At 39.5% G+C, this 18776-nt stretch overlaps 3 protein-coding genes across 3 annotated transcripts; 1 reads left to right on the top strand and 2 right to left on the bottom strand.

Moving 5' to 3' along the window:
• Positions 1 to 63: 63 nt before the first annotated feature.
• On the bottom strand, positions 64 to 4299 carry LOC116332764 (eukaryotic translation initiation factor 3, subunit G). The gene is made up of 10 exons (XM_039611432.1): positions 4156 to 4299; positions 4027 to 4073; positions 3366 to 3454; positions 2148 to 2207; positions 1946 to 2050; positions 1632 to 1827; positions 1409 to 1519; positions 678 to 814; positions 253 to 359; positions 64 to 167 (listed from the first exon to the last, which is right to left on the bottom strand). Exons 1-10 carry the CDS (start codon positions 4176 to 4178, stop codon positions 152 to 154), a joined length of 891 nt encoding a protein of 296 aa, XP_039467366.1. The 5' UTR covers positions 4179 to 4299; the 3' UTR covers positions 64 to 151.
• Positions 4300 to 5493: 1194 nt separating this feature from the next.
• ppan (peter pan homolog) lies at positions 5494 to 12077 on the bottom strand. Its single transcript, XM_039611111.1, has 13 exons — positions 11854 to 12077; positions 11383 to 11553; positions 11172 to 11273; positions 10840 to 10890; positions 10463 to 10633; positions 10168 to 10244; positions 9732 to 9839; positions 9489 to 9612; positions 9333 to 9411; positions 9002 to 9131; positions 8755 to 8912; positions 8293 to 8678; positions 5494 to 6812 (listed from the first exon to the last, which is right to left on the bottom strand). The coding sequence occupies exons 1-13, from the start codon at positions 11866 to 11868 to the stop codon at positions 5883 to 5885; spliced, it is 2502 nt and encodes an 833-aa protein (XP_039467045.1). The 5' UTR covers positions 11869 to 12077; the 3' UTR covers positions 5494 to 5882.
• Positions 12078 to 13577: 1500 nt separating this feature from the next.
• Positions 13578 to 18523, top strand: angptl6 (angiopoietin-like 6). Its single transcript, XM_031755823.2, has 7 exons — positions 13578 to 13840; positions 14372 to 14862; positions 14945 to 15082; positions 15176 to 15383; positions 16751 to 16944; positions 17848 to 18118; positions 18217 to 18523. The coding sequence occupies exons 2-7, from the start codon at positions 14398 to 14400 to the stop codon at positions 18399 to 18401; spliced, it is 1461 nt and encodes a 486-aa protein (XP_031611683.1). The 5' UTR covers positions 13578 to 13840; positions 14372 to 14397; the 3' UTR covers positions 18402 to 18523.
• The last annotated feature ends 253 nt before the right edge of the window (positions 18524 to 18776 follow it).

The following is an 18776-nucleotide window of genomic DNA, read 5'->3' on the forward strand; positions in this document are numbered from 1 at the left end:
TTTAAATCAGGATAAAAGCCTAGACAGAAAATGCATTAAAGAAGAGAAATAATGACAAAGACATTTACAACTACTCTCTTTATTACGGTAACAGCCATATTTTACCATGACAATAAAATATGGAATCTTCCTGGGATTTACACTGAATTCCTCAGTTGTTTGACGGTCTGCAAAGAGAGTGAAATTTAGTCAGCAACACGATTATACAACATTATGATAAGTACACTGACAAAACTGACAGACTGAACTCACTTGGCCCATTCAACATTGAGAATAAGATGATCATATCCAAATCCTGACACTCCCGCAATGGCTCTTGCTGCATCCTCCCGACGGTGGAAACTGATAAAGGCAAATCCCTGTTGGAAACAGGATGAGAATACTGAACCATGCTCAGTTTCAGTTCAATGTCAACAGTTTAAAAAAAAGGAGAAGAAAACACACCCAAACTCAGCAGCTGATACTTAAAAAAATAATACAAAAACGACAATAATAAAGCCAACCACTCAATTTTCACTTTCACCGGAACACTTGATGGACAACATGTTTGTGTATTTTCTTAATAACAGAAAACTAAACACTGTAGTCAATTTACCAGCTACACCGCCTTGGAAAGAGGTTTGTTAAGAAATTGTTGCTGACACTTTATTAAGCCAAATCCTCGCTTTATAACTGACCTTCGACTGTCCCGTGTTCTTGTCCTTGGCCAAATAGATCCTTGAGATTGAGCCAAATGGTCTGAAGAGCTCCTGCAGGTCTGTCTCACGGGTGTCCTCAGACAGGTTGGTGACACGAATGGTAGCATTGTCATCAGCTGTCAAAAACAAACATAGTGTTTCTATTGAACAATACTTGAGGCTGTGCAGGCATTATCAAAGACACTACCATTACATCATCCACTGGTTTCTAAAGATCTGTTTTGAAGCCCTGAAGTTTAGCATTTCCACTGTTGCCATCTCGATTGCAAAAACTGGATGTAATTAGGGAGGCTAGGTGTGACTGTAACACTGCAAGCTCAGTGTAATGTCTTGTGACTGACAACTCATTAGTCATCGAGCATGCAATTTCATCTTCCTTTTTGAAACATAGCATTACCAAGACTTGCAAAAAAGTAAAAATAATAATAATAATAATAATAAATTATTCAGTATGACTGAAAATAAGTGAGAGCCCATAATCTAAGAAAGCCTTTTCCTCTAAACTTCTATAGGACTGGAAGTCTTTTTGAAACCCTGCATTTCTATCGCCATCTGGTGGCAATACAATAGAAAGCCACCAGATGGCTGCGTTGCTGCACTGGCTTCATTTTTCTGACCTGGAAGTTACATCCATGTTTTATAATGCCTATGGCAATTTCTCAAAGAGTAACGGGTGTGTATAGTATAAGCAGACAACAATGTGCACCCACCTCTGCGGTTAGGCTGCATGGACTCCCCTCTTCTGGTGCCTCCATCCCTCAGGCTCGGAGGAACATACTTCCCGGTCTTGCTCTGTGCAGGCTGTGCAGGCTCTGGCTCCGCTGGTGAGAGGAAAAGCATGCAACATTAGTCATGATAATTTTAGGAACACCAAACTGCAACAGAACATCTGACAGCAAAGATTTGACTCTATGAATGGTATGTTCATGATACCTGAACCAGCAGCCTTCTCTTTGTCTCCAGTAGAAAGCCCGAGCTGTTCAGCCAGCTCCTTCTGCATTGGGCCCAGGGTGTCCTTGTACGGACAGCGTGTAGTCCAGTGATCACCTTTGCAAATACGACAAGACACGATCTTCTGTCCTTTCAGTTTGTTCATCGGATCTTCATCCTGGTCTTGAGCGTTTAAGTCCTACAAAATGAAAAAGATATATCAAGTAAAAAGGCAAAGCTACACCATAGTTAACTTTTTTCTTTTTTAATTAGAACACCATACAAAAGCAACAACGCAAAAAAAGCAAGACTCGCACCTCTTTGCTGGAGATGAAAGTCATGAAGACATCATCGCTGACGGTAGTGGTGGCAACATTAGGGCCTGGTGCATCATACTCGGAGTTACCAAATTTCTTCCAGTTCTGAAATGAGTGCAGGATAATGTTTGACACTGAGTTCACCATTTTGTTCGTGGATAAAGTGGAAAAAGGTTTACTTTTATTTAATTTAAAGACAGACCTTTCTTCTGGCAACAGCTTTTGAGGCTTTCCTTGTCTCAATCTTAAAGGTTCGCACAATCTAGAGGACAAACAAACAAACAAAATTAACAGCAAGTAAATCAATATTAATATTAAATAATAATATTACAAACAAGTTTCTTTTTATACACCAAGTGAAAATATTTATGAAGGTTATGTTAAAAGGACTGGTTCTCATTTAGCAGTCATCTACTCCACTCAGGCTTTATGCAACATGTCTCATTCACCAGTTAACACGAGCATTTTTTTCTACTTTGCTTTCTATCTAACATTAACACTTCAATGAAAGCATCAGGTTCAGTGTCTTGCCCAAGCATAGTTTTGCATGCAGACTGGAGCAGCAAGGAACCGAACAACCAACCTTCCAGTTAGTAGATGACCTGCTTTACCGCAGCCACCCTGAACTAATGCGCCTCTAATAAAATGTATACAAATCTTGAAAAATGCAGTGTTACTCAAAGATTTCAGATGAAACTATGACCTCTAGAGGGCATCTGGTATCAATAAAAGAAATATTAATTTTCAAAGAATGAAATAACCTGATATACAAACCAATTAATGACTACACCTGTAGCTTTGCTGTATAACGTGTCAATTGAGAAGTTTGTAAATTTAGAATCTAGTAGATGGAAAATCAACAAAGAAAAAACAAGAATGGGTTTTACTCTGTACCTAGGTTTTAAATGTGCCTGCAATTTCTTAACATATATTACTCATAGCTTATGAAGTTCTAATGCTTAAAATAAATTGTACAACCCATCATGTACCACAGGGTTTCAGAGGTGGAGACACCACAGACTAAAGCCTGATAACCTTACACAATCGATGATAAACCTTATCACACTCAGTTACAGAACTGCAGTTATATCAGTAACCACCGTATTTCCTGCACTTTTTTGTGCAGCCATTTTTCATGCTCCTCCAGAGCCCTGTTTTAGACTGCAATTACTACATGGGAGACATGCATGCTTAGCAAAGGATCACTGAGTGGGAGAAAAAACTACTTGTTCTACACCTACAGCACTAGAGACAGTATCTATATCACCTTAACAAAAATAATGCAATCACTGCATCCATTCTTATAACTCTATTGGTCTACAAATGCAATAATAGATGCATTTTTCACAATTTAAATATAATCAAGATACGACTTTGTATAATGAGTCTTATAAAAACGACATAATAAACGTTTTATTACCTTGTACTTCTTTCCATCATCGTCTATTTTATATTCCGTGACAGTTTTAATATTTCCTTTGATGGTCTCCTTGGGGGATGGCAGTGTGCCTGTGAAGAAAACATTCAGTTTAGTCCTTGAAACTGCTAGAAAAACGATCGTTTTTCATGCCTTGTTTCTGAAGAGCTTCGTTTCCCTCGTATTCAATCAAATTCTCAATGAAAGCACCATGAAGGCTTATCTTTTGATCAAATATCCAGTTCTGAATTGGATTTCACACCCAGGTGCTCTTATTTGCAATAAGACGCTTATTAACTTTTAATTACCTGTGGCGCTGAAATCCTACTTCTAACACAGCTGTGGTGCTAGCGCAGCCTGCTAGCTGCTAGCTGCACTCATGTTAGTACCGAGAGACCCTGCCTACGTCACTGTTACAGGCCTCAGCATATGTCGGTAACTCTTTTCATCAATAAATCGTCCATCCATGTCAGTCATACAAATATATCACTCCAGCTTTTACATAATTAGACACCCCACATGTCTCAGGTAAACGCATTTTTAACTCTACGTTTACGCCTAACAACCACGTGGAAGTGGAAACCGCCTAGCCGGCCTCCTTCTTGAATCACTGGACTACAGCAGATGTGTTAGCATTAGCTAAAGCTCATAATAGGCTCTTTACCTTCATCTCCTTCCTCTTCAACTTGATCAGCCCAGCTGGGCTTGGAGCTGAAAGACAGATGCGAAAATGCAACGTTATTTTGAGCTCAATAAAGACTTCACAGTATGAAATGAAACAAACAGAACTTACTCGTCGTATTCAATCGACGGCATCCTCACTGCTAGCTTCACTTTAGGACCGGAGCAGTATGAGTCGAGCGGCGTCGCTACTGTAGGCACTTCCTACCCACTTCACAATAAAAGTATAGTGTAATCCTTTTTTTTTTTTTGCTTCAAAATAAGAGTGCAGAACTTCTTGTCCTTAACCAAACCAAATTAAAAATCGGGGTTGATAATAATCTGGAAAACTTTACGCAAATGTAATTTAGGTTTAAATCAGAAAGCAATATCTGAGATCTGAGGGGTTAAAAAAACCCAAACAAACAAAGACACTAACATGCAATTTACATGAACATGAAATTTAATTTAAAAGGTTTTTTAAGGGCAACAATAACAAGGATCTTTATTTTTCAATTCAAACAACTACATTTTTAAAGGGGCCTCTACTACACAAAACCAGATTAGTGAAAATTAAATAATATTCTGGATTCTTTCAAACCTTTGTTTGATAGTAGAAAAGAAGCACTCTCAAGAGCAAATGTTGGGGCATTAGAAAACGTTTATTTCTAGCATATTTTGCAAAGCACTGTTGGTCTGCATTCAAGTCAAGGAACATAATGTATTTCTGGAATTTGCACCTTTACAAATCCTTTGGACAGAGGTTGCACCACTGCAGCCTGTCTCACTCAAGTGGTAGATGTCTGTAATTGTGCTAAGTGGTTGTAAGGGTCTTGGGGTCTATCACTGTTTCCAAAACGTGTCATTGAGAAGAGGATGATGGTCGGTCAGCTTTAGATGCTGGTATGTTGACTTGATTTAACATGTGGTCAATTGTAGTAAAGCATTTTAAAAAAGGTTGGTTTCTTGTCCAATTTGGTGCAGTCTCTCCTGCAGACAACCAAAAAGTCTGAGATGCATAGGTCAAAAAAAAAATGTCAGATCTGCTCAAGGGCCAGATGCATCTCTCAGGTCCTGTGTCAGGACTGATCATTTGCCATACACAGCTTGATTTTTTCAGACCCATCACTTCTTCTTTTGTTCTGCACTTGTTCAGTTTCCTCAGATTTTTTGAAGGACACACTGCACTTGACTAATATCTCGTTAGGAATATATGTTGTTGATGCAAAAAATATTTTATTTACCTTTGGCAATTTTTATAGATTCAACTAAAGTAATTTGAATAAGTTAAAATATTTTTCTGAGAAGCTCCTAGCAACAAAAATTAAAAGATACATTTAAAAATTGGTTCTTTGCTATGTTATCTGTTATGCGTAGACAACACTGGTTCATCTTTTGGGATAGAGGACTTTTTTAATGCTTGAATGATGCATATGTCAGTATAAAATGGTTAAACAAACAAACACACAAACAAAATGTTTTTCAGGTGATGTGATCAGATGCAAGGACTGGACTGAAAATATTTGTGAAAAAACACAAAGACCTGTACGAAGAAACCATAGAGAACTATTGCTCAGGAGCACTTAAAAATATAAGAAAGGCTGGCTCCTTGGAAGCAAAATAACAGATTCAGTATAATTTTTATTGCTAAACTAGGCCAACAGGAAATAAAAGAAAGATAATGAAAGTTTTTTAGATGCACGACAAAGCAAAAAGTTTTTAATACAGAAACTGTTTGAAAAGTCATAATGCAGACTATTAACACTTCGAAATAAGATAGCTACAAGAAAGCCGAGCAAGTGCTATATGCATTGCATGGGTTAGACTGTAGACAAAAACCACAAAAAGAGCAGCAGCTCATCACCCACCGATGTTGTCTTCTGGGCTTTTTCCACAACACGCTACTCTCATACTGTCAAACACAGCCATGTAAAGGACCGGATGGATACACATGTTTACAGTTGCCAGTCCCTTTGACGCTTGGTACATATTATAGATCCAACAGACAGTGTTGTCCGGATGCAACAATCTTAGATACAAGTGATAAATCTGAAAGAAATGATAAGGCACGAAAGAAATGGCATACAGCACAAGCACTGATGCGACTAACAGGGCGACTTTACGTTTCTCAAGAGGGGTTATGCTGACATTCTTCCAAACTACCCAAATCACCACACAGTAAGAAGTGAAAGTAACCAGGAAGGGAACCAGGCACCCAAACACAGAGAGAAAAAACTTGTAAACGTAGTGAGGGCGTTCAGTCTCGTTGCAGAAGGACACACACTGAATTTTGTCATTAGTAGCATTAGAGCAAACAGAGGCAAATTTCAACACCGGACTGGAAATGACTCCAACGATGACCCATATGATTATACTGGTGACCTTGGCGTGGCCAGGCGTTATATAGGAGCGGGTGAAAAATGGACAAGCGAGGGCCACGCATCGATTCACGCTTATCGCCATGATGAAGAAGATGCTCACATATAAGTTGCATGTGAAAAGAAACTTTTCCAACTTGCACACAGCTTCGCCGAACATCCAGTGCTTGTCCTTCGAGTAGTAGACGATCAACAAAGGCAGGGTGAGGACGTACAGCAGGTCGCTGATGGCCAAGTTGCATGACAGAACAACACCGGTGTGCCAGTTTCTTCTTTCTTTGACTACCAGCAGCCACAGGGCGAACATATTTCCAGCCAGAGCCACGACAAACTCAACCCCATACACCACAGGCAGGGCGCCTGTTTGAAACTTCTCACATTCAGTGAAGTTAGACGGCATGCTTTTAATTTGCTTTTAGGTACACTGTTAGAACTGTCCAAGCCCTGCAAATCAAAGCATATTGATGCATTAAATTTCATTATCTAATAAAACAACAATTATTAGGGCAGAAATTTATATTTTTGTAGAAAAGGAAGTTATTGAAGCTATTTATAGAAACCGCTTTTCACTATCTAAAAGTTTAAAAGCGTTACAGCTAAAACAGAGATTATATTTAGTAATGAATTCTTTTTTTCTCTTACCGAAAGGGTGACGAATAGTGCCTTATGACTTGAAAGTTAATTCCTGTGTGATAGGTAGGAAAAATGTGAAACGCTTCTCAAGTACCATTCTTATCTCTGTCAATGATAGAAGTGAGCGAGAAGCGGAACGCACGCATGACCATAGAAGCAACTTCCTCATACCCTTTGTCTTTATTTCACAACTTGAAGAAGGAAAAGCGCTACACCAATGTCAAGCATCTGTAATAGTTAGTCACAGGACAGATTAGGCATGTTGTAGCAAAGCTGTGTGGGCATCCATATTTGTTCTTTTGAAAAATTCTTTCCCTTCATCTGCCATTAGTCTAATTTTGGGAGGATCTTTTTTTTTTTTTTTTTTATAAATTATAACAAATGTAGTCTATTCCATATCACATACAGTAAAAACAAAAAGTCAATTGCTGACCAGGAATTTTAAAAAACGAGCCAACATTGTACTTTTGAGGTGCTGGGCCAACATGCACTGCAGGAGCTGCTTTGATTATTATTACAAGTTTGGCTATGACTGTCAATACACCACTTCCCTTTTTCTTATCTTCAATGCAGCTCTGAATTTCACGTCAATATCTTGCGATATCAAATGTTCAGAACTGTAAATTTAAGCTTAGAAAATGTGTCATAGCAGTTATTAAATATAGTAAAAAGGACTATTAAAGGTCAGTTTATTTTTATGATCGTTAAACATTTGAATCTTATCATTTGTCATACTTTATTTTCAGAAAGATCAACATGTTTTCCTTTCAAGAACGTGTCAAAAACAATAGGTGACATTTGATTTTTTTCTTTAAAAGTCTTAATATTTCACTTCATTTTAAACTGGTATCAAAATGAGCTCATGTAATGCAGTTATTTTTAATTTAGCTTTCCCTCATCTATAACAGTGTTTCCATGTCAACACGCTAGGACAGCAGCTCAGGAAGAGATACCAAGAGTTGCTGACTGCTTTCTTCCAGCTTTGTAACCCTTTACAGTTACTTGAAAAACAAAAGATCAATTAAAAAGAGACAAACTGAGAGTCAGTTTATTTACAGAACAAATACAGTTTGAAATTCAAAGATCTTTGCATGACAGAAAGAGGTCGGTTTTCTGGTGACAAATATAAACGCTAACAGGAAACTCTCACAGGCATCACTTGCAGATAAAGCATTCGCCAGTTAAATAACTTTTCCATGTTTCCTGTTGGAAACAGAAAATTTCTCCAAGTCCAGTTTAAAGGGAAGTACTGAAGGTCAGCCTTTTCCCTTCCTCTGTTTGAAGCCCTGCTTTCTTCCTCCTGCACTCTTATTAAAGCCCATCTTGCCTTTCTGACTTTTAGACTTGAATGGTCTGTCCCCATTTCTCTTCTTTTTCCCACCAAATTTATCCTGCTCTCCAGCTCTCTTTGCTCCAAAAGCCTTTCCTGTTGGCTTCATTTTCTTCCCAAATGATTTTTCCCCATCCCTGGATTTCTTCCATCCTCCTTTCTGTTGTTTTTTCCCTGTTTGGTTTCTATGCTGTCCTCCTGGTGATTTGGAACCTCTGTCTTTTAAAGATTGACCAGGGGACAACTTCCTCTTCTTGGCAGGTCCATGAGATTTTTCTGAACTCCTCCTCTTCTTCTTTCCACTCGGAAACATGCCTACATGGAAAACATCTGTTAATACTTAAAAAGACCCCAGTGAACTAAGAGAGTTAAGTAAATTAGCAACAGTCACCTTCTTCTGGCTCCTCTCCTACGGCCTGTCTGTAGTACTCTGCCTCATCATCAGACTCGGCATCAGCTTCCTGACCGTCCTGAGCTCCTGGATCCTCCACCTCACTGTCCTCTTCAGCTTCGGCACGTTTCTTCTTAATGCCTTCCAGGCTCTTTTTCCTGTGAAAATCAAGGAGACACCGTTCATTCTAAACCACATGAAAAAATGGATACAAAACAAAGGTCAAAACATTTGAAAGCCAAATCACCTGTGCTCTTCTTTTTTCTCTGTCTTCTGAGCGATGTTCTGCTCCTGCTTTTTCCGGCGTTCCTCCTTCTCTTTCATCTTTGCCTCCTTCCTCTTCAGGATCTCCTGGATTTCTTCTTCCGTCTTGGAGACTACAAGGATTGTACAAATAATTCCTGGTTAAGAACAGATTTTGCCACCTCCCAAACGATAAATAAAATTCTGCAAGTTCAGGGTGTATCAGTAAGCGTTTACTTTTTTTAAAGAGAGAAATCATAGAATTCATACTGTTTTTTTCATCATGTACACCCCTGCATATGCTAAGGAATAAATTAGGAAAAGGCTGCGCTTACTCATGGAGTGATATATGACGTTCCCCTCGCCCATCCCTTCTTGAATCTTCATTAACTGCAGAGTCATGCGAGGACCAATCTGAGAACAGCACAATGCAATTTTCAGCACCACTCAAACACTATTTAGGAAAAAAAATCAACTGTGTGCATACGCACTTCGGTCAAGCGGACGGCACTCTGCTGGGACGCCATGTTGCCTCTTCCAGAGTAGACCTGTGGAAGTTCGGTAACGTTGTGCTCCTCATCTTGCTCAGCTTCACTTTCTGAGAGGTTTGCCCCCCTGAGAACGGTTACGAAGAACATTTTCATTAGACAAAACTCCAGCTCACCAACGGCTACAAATCCGAGCCCCTTTTTATCCTGGAGGCTACAGCAATTGTACCTTCAAAAGAACCTTACTTCATCAGCAGCTCACTGATATCCTCAAACTTGTTCATATTGGGGAACCTCTCCTGCATCAGCTTCTTGACTCCACGGCTCACTCCCACAGGGACAACCTTCAGGCTGCTGCAGGGTGGGAACAACATATTGGTCAATTTCAATGTGTAATCAGTAAACAGACTAACAAAAAAATGCTTTTATCCTGTGGGGGCTCATCAGTGCGTTTACTTTGGACATAGATCACTGAACAGTCAAGTCAAGGTCTGTCATCATCTGAGCCCAAATTTCACAGGATTGTTGTTGAACGTAAGTTTAAGTAACTGGAACTAGTTTTGTGTACATTTCTAAACAGCGCGTCATCTGAGATGTGCGTGCAGATGTATAGATTCAAAGCATTGTGACCTGATGCTTACAAGCAACTTAAAATGATAAAGAATAGCCAGTTTTTACTTACTAATGTCGAAATTCAATTTCCTCGGACTCGGAATTGTAGCTTAACAGGACACACCTCTTGATGGTGTTGAGGCTTATCTAAAACACAAGAAACAGAACAAAACATTTCTCTTCAGTGGCAGTCAGGTTTAGTCTCTCAGAACGCTGAATGGAACAACAGAGAGATCAGAAAGCGTTTACTTTTGATAAATCTTCACATGAACTCAGAAGACTATACTTTCATCATATCAGTGAGGTTGTAAACCTCGAGTCACCCAAGGAAAAAATATTGCAGTAGCTTTAGTGGTAAAACACACCTTGTGCACATTTATGGAAGGAAACATGTTTTGGAACATGGTGGCCATGAGTTTGATATGCATGCCATCTTGTCCAAAGTTATTGAGGATGAGCAGCGGATGATATTTGAACTGCTCCTCGTGCATCCTGTGCTTCTTCAGAGATGAAACGACATCTTTGATAAGACAGTACTGAAAAACAAACAAAAAAAAAACAACAACTTTGTAAAAGTAGGAAAAAGACAATCAAGAAAGAAATCGAACTTTGGTACTTGGGGCACATCAGTGCGTTTACTTTGAAGAACATCATTTATTAATCACATTTTAAAATGTCATCATCTGAACCCATGACTCATTTGATTTAGTTTTATTTGGTATGCACAGTTTAAATTATTTACCTTGGTGACCTGGAAATGAAGCATGGGACCTTTGGGAAGACGAGCAACTTTCTGTGAGAAGAAGAATGTTTGATTTGATTAACAGAGGCACGGATTTCACATACAGTTGCAAATGCATTTGTTTACAGTTGAATATAAGGATTCTCAACTTGATGTGACAGGAAGTCAGGTGCTTTTTAATATAAACAATATAAAATGTACAAATTTAAAAGGTCTGTATCTAATATTTCGATATTTTCAAATGACTTAACTACTTTAGCTCTGACACCAAGCACATTTAGAGGTAAATTATAGGCCTCAGTCAATCAATCAATACTCTAAGGTCATCTTACCATGTTGATACTGGTGGGTGTTTTGCTGAAGATGTTGAAGTGCGTCACTCCCAGTGGTCCTGCTATGGCAACAAAGTCTTTGAGCACATTCTTCTTCCTAACCTGTTGTTTGGTTTTTTTTGTAAAAAAAGTAAAACGATTTCACGCACAGTCCGCAGAAATAAAATATGAATAAATCAATACAAAAGTTGCCTAAAGAACTCAAAGCGACCTTGAGAGAGACTGCGGTGTAGGGTTCCATGACTTTCCGGATATCGATGATGAGCTGACCCACGTTTTTTCCAACCTGGCCCCGGTGGAACACCAAAGTGTGGGGCACAGCCAAGTAAGTCTGCTCAGCCTCATGGTTGGCCTGTAATCGGGATTTCTTCTGATTCCGGGTCTGTTGAGGGTGATAAACACATATTAGTAAAGGGACCAATGATTTTCGGACTGTTGCTGGTCTCACCTTAGCTTTAAGTTTGGTGAAAAGACGGCTAACGTGAAAGGGTCTCACGACACAACTAGCTTTACTAACTACACACATTTTCATACTCATCGCTAACTACAACTCGCCAACAAGGTTTCCATTTAATAAAAGTAACAGTTTGGTTTTTAGCAAACTAACAATGATTAAATACCCTCTTTAATAGCAGCATTTCAATCCACATCGGCTAACCTTTTAGCACAGGTCGGTACTTACCTTTGATTTCCCCATAATTCAGCTCGAAACAGAGCTCACAAATGTAATGGGGAAAAAAACACACTCACAAAAACTATCGCTATACTATACTTAAGCTACCAAGAACGATCGTGCTCATTTTTGACGATATTAATCAACAGTGAGTCCAAACTTAAGTCAACGTGACGCCACCCACATGGCTCTACTGCTTTTCCAGTGTGTGTCACAGGGTAATACGTCCGTATTTCTCGTGTCTTCGATAGTTCCTAGCCGCTACTTTGTTTTTTTTTTAAATTGCAGTTCCTCATAGTAACCGCTGGATGGCCGTACACAGCTGAGACGGCTGCATCTCTTTGAAAGATGGTAATCGCCCCCCTTTCTATGGTAACACCAATACTGATACATATTCTAATAAAGTTCAGTTCAATATACTCAATAAACAAGAACACAGTATTATGGAAAAGTCTTGAGCCATAATGGTAATTTGCATCTTGCAAACTCAAACACACACACACACACACACACACACACACACACACACACACACACACACACACACACACACAAGGAAAACAATTGTATTCATTATATTCATTCTATAGGCAAACATTGGCTTATTTGAAGTTCAACAGTTTAATGATACAATTTTTGATAGGAAACCAATAAATGTAGCATCATGACGTTAATGAGAGTGTAAAGTCTTTGTCTCTCTGACATAAGAAAAAAAAGTGTTTATTTGTTTTGGCAGTATAGAGAAAACCAAAATGAAAAAAAGTGTGATCAGAGCTTGGGTGTGACCCAGTGCAATAGTGTAAGCTGATGCGAAAGCAGAAATAGAGACAGCTCTTTAGGTGTGGTTTCTGAAGTTCACACTTTGACCTCAGCACTGTGTGTGACTGTGACTATCTTTACTGTTTTTCAGTATTGCTGATTTTCCCATAAAGCTGATGCGGTAGCAAAGAACTATCTCAGAGCCACTGCTGTCATGTAATAGGCAACTCAGACCATCACAACTTATTATTATTATAACAAAGTGCATAATCTACTGCAATTAACCCACTAGACTGAGTGATGCTGGAGGACCAATATTTTTTTTTTTTAAAGAGCTGATGTGAAGCTTTACTTTTCACAGAATGTGATGGAACCCAGAACCCAAACAAGCACCTGCAGCAGTATAAAGAGCTGTAATGGCATTTAAAGCAGTAAAACAGCAAAGTAGACTAATCCACTTTTAATTTGAGAGTCACCGTCTTGGCAACAAAACAGACTCACTGAATAAGCATGGTTACATACAGGACACAACCTTAACATACAGGATACAACCTTTTTTGAAGCGCCACTGCAGCCACAAAGAAGACTGAAGTACAGGTGCAGCCTTTATTCTAGTCTTTGTGGCATAAACGGCCAACAGTCTTTTCCTAGACTGGTATCATTACTATCACTTCACTACATTCCCAGCACTGTCTGTTTTTTGAACTCACACTACAGAATATGAGTCCCAGTAAGGCCCTAATGCTGCTGTCGTCTTTTTTATGCTTTCATAAAATTAGGCCACAGAAAACAAGCCGGTTGTGCATCAGAAAACAGAGGCAATATATTTCAAAAATAATCATGCAACACTGATAAGGTGCTACAGCAGGGTAGAGTTGACAGCAGGGTTGTGGGTTAATGACAGAGGGAGGAGACACCCTAGATTCCTGCACCCAGCTAAACAACCAGTTCTGGGAGGCAGGAGTTTGTAATTAGTTGTCTCTTTCTTTTGGAGAGCCTGAGACAGAAACTCTAGAGACAAAGCAGCAGTTGTGTAGTTATCAGTCTTTTTGTTTTCTGCCATCAGCGTCAGTTCAATATTTTATTAAGATCATTAACAGCTTTTGATTTAGAGGAAGATTTTTTTTAAATATCACTGTTTATGTCTTAACATTTGATTTCTAATTTTGCACGTTTTCGTCCTGGGAGCTGCTGGAGCGCAACAAAAACACCAAAAACTGTCTAACCAGCTGCCACAGTAAGTTATGCATGGTCACAGTGTTTAATTATATCTACTTTCAGGTACACTTGAATGCACTTGCAATATGGTAAATTAATCTTCACATAGTATGTTTTTTATCATTGTCTTATTCTTACCCACGGCAACTGAGAAAGCTATACAATGCGATGGGTCTCATGTTGTTGTTTCGTGAAAGAGCTGTACATCTGTGTTGGTCTGTTTTCCTTGGTTACGGTGTTGACCATGGCTGTTGTATCTGGGTGTGGAGTTTACTGTACTGTTGACTAGAGATGGAGAACGGTTGATTCTGTCTGGTTTGTGTTGACCTTTGTCGCTTCTGTGTTGACCTGCTAAACTTAAGGAAATGCGCGTACTTTGTCTTTGCAAGGAAACATCTGGTGAACAGTCAAGATTCACCAGATACTATTTTACTAACATGCAAAGTGTATGTCTATGTAATAAAGTGCTAATTACCTAATGAGAAACTGTTGTTTTTTGTGTTATTACTGTGATATTTATGGTCATGTCTTTGGCTTCCTCCATTACCAGGGTGTCCTCACGATTGTAACAGATTCATGGAGAAGGCACTGACAGTAGTTCTGCCTCTTTTTCTTACACTTTGTGTGAACATGCCAGAAGTTGGTGGACAGAAGGAGGGAGCACAGGTTGACAACAAAGGTTCATCACGTTCTTCAGAAACAAAAACAGGCCGGTGCTCTTACACCTTCATAGTGCCTCAGCAGAAATTGACAGGGGCGCTGTGTCTGAACACGCAGCCTGCTCCTACCAACCATTCAGAAGTGTCAGCCTTATGGGCAGAGCTCAAACAACAGCAGGAACAACTAGAGAAGCTAAGAAGCCAACTGGAGCAGGAAGGGGCCCTTGCCACTGAAGTAAGGGCCTTGCGCAAAGAGAGCAGCAGTATGAATTCTCGCATCACCCAGCTCTATGCTCAGCTGTTACATGAAGTTATAAACAAGAAAGATCAGGCCTTGGAGCAGCAAAGGGTGGAGAACCTTCTGCTAAATGCGACAGCACAGGTGAGTCTAGAGCAGCGGAACTAGATGTTATACTGATCATTGTCAAATTTATCCTTATGCTGTGAACGGTTGGACATCTCAGGCACTGCAGGTGTCCAGTGATTACAGGGAGCTGGAGAAGAAATATGGAGCCCTCACCTCTATGATGAGTTCCCACCACCAGTTTATTGCCCGTTTGGAGAAGAAATGCCAGTGCAGGGACTCTGCCCAGCCCTCTCAGGTAGGGGCAAAAAACCCCATTTGTACATCTGCCTATTTATACAAGATTTATGAAAAAGGACTCAGGATTGTTTTTCATTTTTTGTCTGAACAGGTCGTGACTGAACCACCCAAAAGACAGTCAAATGTGCATCTGAATTACAGTTCTGAAACCAACCAAATGACCAATGATGTTCAACGGGACCAAAGTGCTCTTCCATTAGAGCAAGCTCAAACAGGGGGAGGTCCTTTCCATCCCCCCACTACCACCAGCAGTCCTACAGACCCTTCCTTCTTTAGCTTCCCTGTCACGAAAACTCCAGGTAGGTCAATGTGCAAGCTTGTTTCCAAAAAGGTTTGAATGCTGTGTTACATGTAAATAAAACTTGGAGTAATTCTTCACTTAAACACAATATCAAACATGAATTCTACTGAATATAGTTCAAAGAAAACACATCAAATGTTGGAAAAATGTTTGTGTTTGTGAAAAACATGTTGGGACAGGGTCACGTTTACCCCACATTACATCTGTCCTTGAGTTAACAACATTGTATTTGGGAATTGATGAGACCAACTGTTAGAGGTCTAAAAACAGAAGTTTCCCCATTGTGTTTATACTGTTCAGCGTTAATTGTGCCTCCACAGATATGCAAGTCACCCATGCTATGACAGATAGTGGTCTTTTAACCATGCACTGATAACAAACCAGATGGCCCCTGTCTTCTTCTGTGTGATGGGTGCAACACCCATATCAAACATAATTTCTGTTTTCACTGAAATTGGCTAGGCCCAGAAAGGAAGTGAACCTTCATGTGTGTCATGCAGTGGTGAATGTGTGTGTGAATGGATCAATGAAACTTGATGGTTGAGTGCTCTGTCATCATAGAAAGCACTTACTTGCATCTTGACAAATCTTTCTATTGTTTTATTTACATTTTGAACAATATCTCTGCTTCTTCAAAGATGGAGTTGAAAACATGGTTTATAGTAGCACCTGATTAGAGTTATTTGGTGTTTATATATATGTCTATGTCCTGTCAGATTTATTTAACTGCTTAGATAAGCACCAGTGGCTGTTGGAGTCAGTGACCTGGTATTAGTTGTTCTATCGCTCTGGGAAACTCAGCTTCTGAAAACAGCAGCTCTTATCACAGCACAAAACACTTTCTAATGAAGACATGCACAGAACCGTTTTTGAATTTTTTATAACACTTCCCTTTTGAACTTGCAATCACAAACCAGAGAATATGAGCCGCAGAACCCAAAAGGGTGAAACATCTGTGACTCAACACTTCCTCCAATGTGTAATGGGAAAGAGAGAGAGAGTCATGACAGACCATTAGGGCTTATCACTTGGTGTGGGAGTCTCTCCTCTTTGTATACATTGTTGTTTGTGCACATTCCTATGTCTATCTTACTAGTGTGGCATGAGACATTGAACATGTGCTGGAAGAGAAACAATAAGATCTGTGATCTTCCTGATGTCCAAACTGAATTTCAAAACCCTCTATTAGAAGCTTCCTGTTGTGTTTTCAAGTGTCCTATATTTTTTTTAAATCATAAAAAAGCTTTAAAGATGTCTTCCATGTTTTTATTTAATACTAAAAAAATCTTATATGTTGTAATATTACATCACTATATTTGCATGTTGCTTTTATTAGTCACTTGCTTGTATTTTCCCTTCACTCAGGGCCATGGCGGGACTGTCAGCATGTGTTAGAATCAGGTGAAACTACCAGTGGGATCTATTTGCTCCGGCCGCAGAGTTCCAACCGACTCCTGCAGGCCTGGTGTGAGCAGAGTCAAGCTCAGGGAGGGTGGACGGTCATCCAGAGGAGACAAGATGGGTCAATCAACTTCTTCAGAGACTGGGAACATTATAAGGTATAGGTCTGAAACTAGCAATTTAATTAAACACAATCAAGTATTTCATCGTGAACGTGTTACAAATACAAATTTACTTCCACTTAAAAATCACTTAAAACCTATGTTATTTAAAAAATGCACGTAAAGAATATCATCAAATTAAAATCAGTAACAGCTGCAAAACTATAAAGCCAAAATGAAAAACTAGATAAAATCACTTTGAAATAAATGAAGTCTCACTGTCTCTCAGGGCTAAAAGAGAAGAACTTGGCATCTTTACATTCGCCTAATAAAATTAGTGAGTAAATACCAGCTTTATAATAAGTGAGTGAGCAGCGATGTTAACTAAACAAATAAAACTCAAACTCTTCCAAACTGGATGCAACAGAAATGAAACTTGACAAAGGCTACACTCATTTTACTTATCCATCCATCTTCTTGCACTTATCCAATTCAGGGTTGCGGGGGAGCTGGAGCCTATCTCAGATGTCATAGGATGAGAGATAGACAACCATTCACACACATTCACATCTACGGGCAATTTTAAATCACCAGTTAACCTAACCTCACTGACTGTATGTCTTTGTACTGTGGGTGGAAGCTGGAGTGCCTAGAGAACATGCAAACTCCACATAGAAAGGCCCCAGATTGAACCCAGGCCTGTCTTGATTGTGAGGCAACAGTGCAACGCTAATTAGTATTAATAAGGAGAAAGGGCTTAATATTATCAATAGATAAAAAGTAATAAGTGAAAACATACCACAAACTTGATTAAAGCAGATCTTGGAGGTGTGCACGTATGCTCTTAAGAGCTAATAAATCTACTAGACATTGCTTACTCTGGAGATCTGCTGTCTAAATGTTGCCATGATGAATTCGTGCAACTTAGAGTGATTAAACCTGGTTAATCATGTTTTACAGCAAGGCTTTGGGAACCTAGATGGAGAGTACTGGCTTGGTCTGGAAAACCTGTACTTGTTGACCAAACAGGCTCAGTATAAGTTGCGGGTGGCCCTGGAAGATTGGCGTGGCCGGCAGGTGTTTGCTGAGTATGACAGCTTCTATGTGGAACCAGAGAGCGACTGGTATCGACTGCGGTTGGGACTGTATCACGGCAATGCAGGGGACTCCCTCTCCTGGCACAGCAACAAGGCCTTTACCACTCTGGATCGAGACAAAGACAGCTATGGAGGTCTGCTCTTCCCCTGGTCCTACCTGATTGCTATCTGTTGTATAGTGACATTTCCCTTTCAACATCCAACATCTTCATTTTCTCTTTTGTGTCATCAGGTAACTGTGCTCATTATCAGAAGGGAGGCTGGTGGTATCACATGTGTGCTCACTCCAATCTGAATGGTGTGTGGTATCGTGGTGGACACTATCGAAGCCGGTACCAGGATGGCGTCTACTGGGCAGAGTTCCATGGAGGATCGTACTCCCTTAAACGGGTTTCCATGATGATCAAACCTAAATAACAAGGTTATCTTATGGACATGTGCAAAGGAAAGACATGATGTGGATGATATTCACATATGTGCAGAGAGAATAAAACAAACTCCATCTGTGACTCTGCGTTTAATAAAAATGATATTTTAAATTAGTCTGTGTGCATGAACTATGAAAAACAGGATGATGACTAATATTGACTAACTTGAGAAATTTGCTCTCGATCGTGCAATTTCCTGACAGAATTTGTATTGCTCAATTAAAAAAAAAAAAAAATCACATAATTTTTCACTCCCATTTTGACAAAAAACAGGGGAGAGAAACAAAAATACACTTTGTGAAAGACTACAGTAAAAAATTACATAAAATATAGGAGGAGGAGAACCTATAAGCTACCGTTACTC

The sequence above is a fragment of the Oreochromis aureus genome, linkage group 4 (genome assembly GCF_013358895.1).
Source record: "Oreochromis aureus strain Israel breed Guangdong linkage group 4, ZZ_aureus, whole genome shotgun sequence".
NCBI classification, from domain to species: domain Eukaryota; kingdom Metazoa; phylum Chordata; class Actinopteri; order Cichliformes; family Cichlidae; genus Oreochromis; species Oreochromis aureus.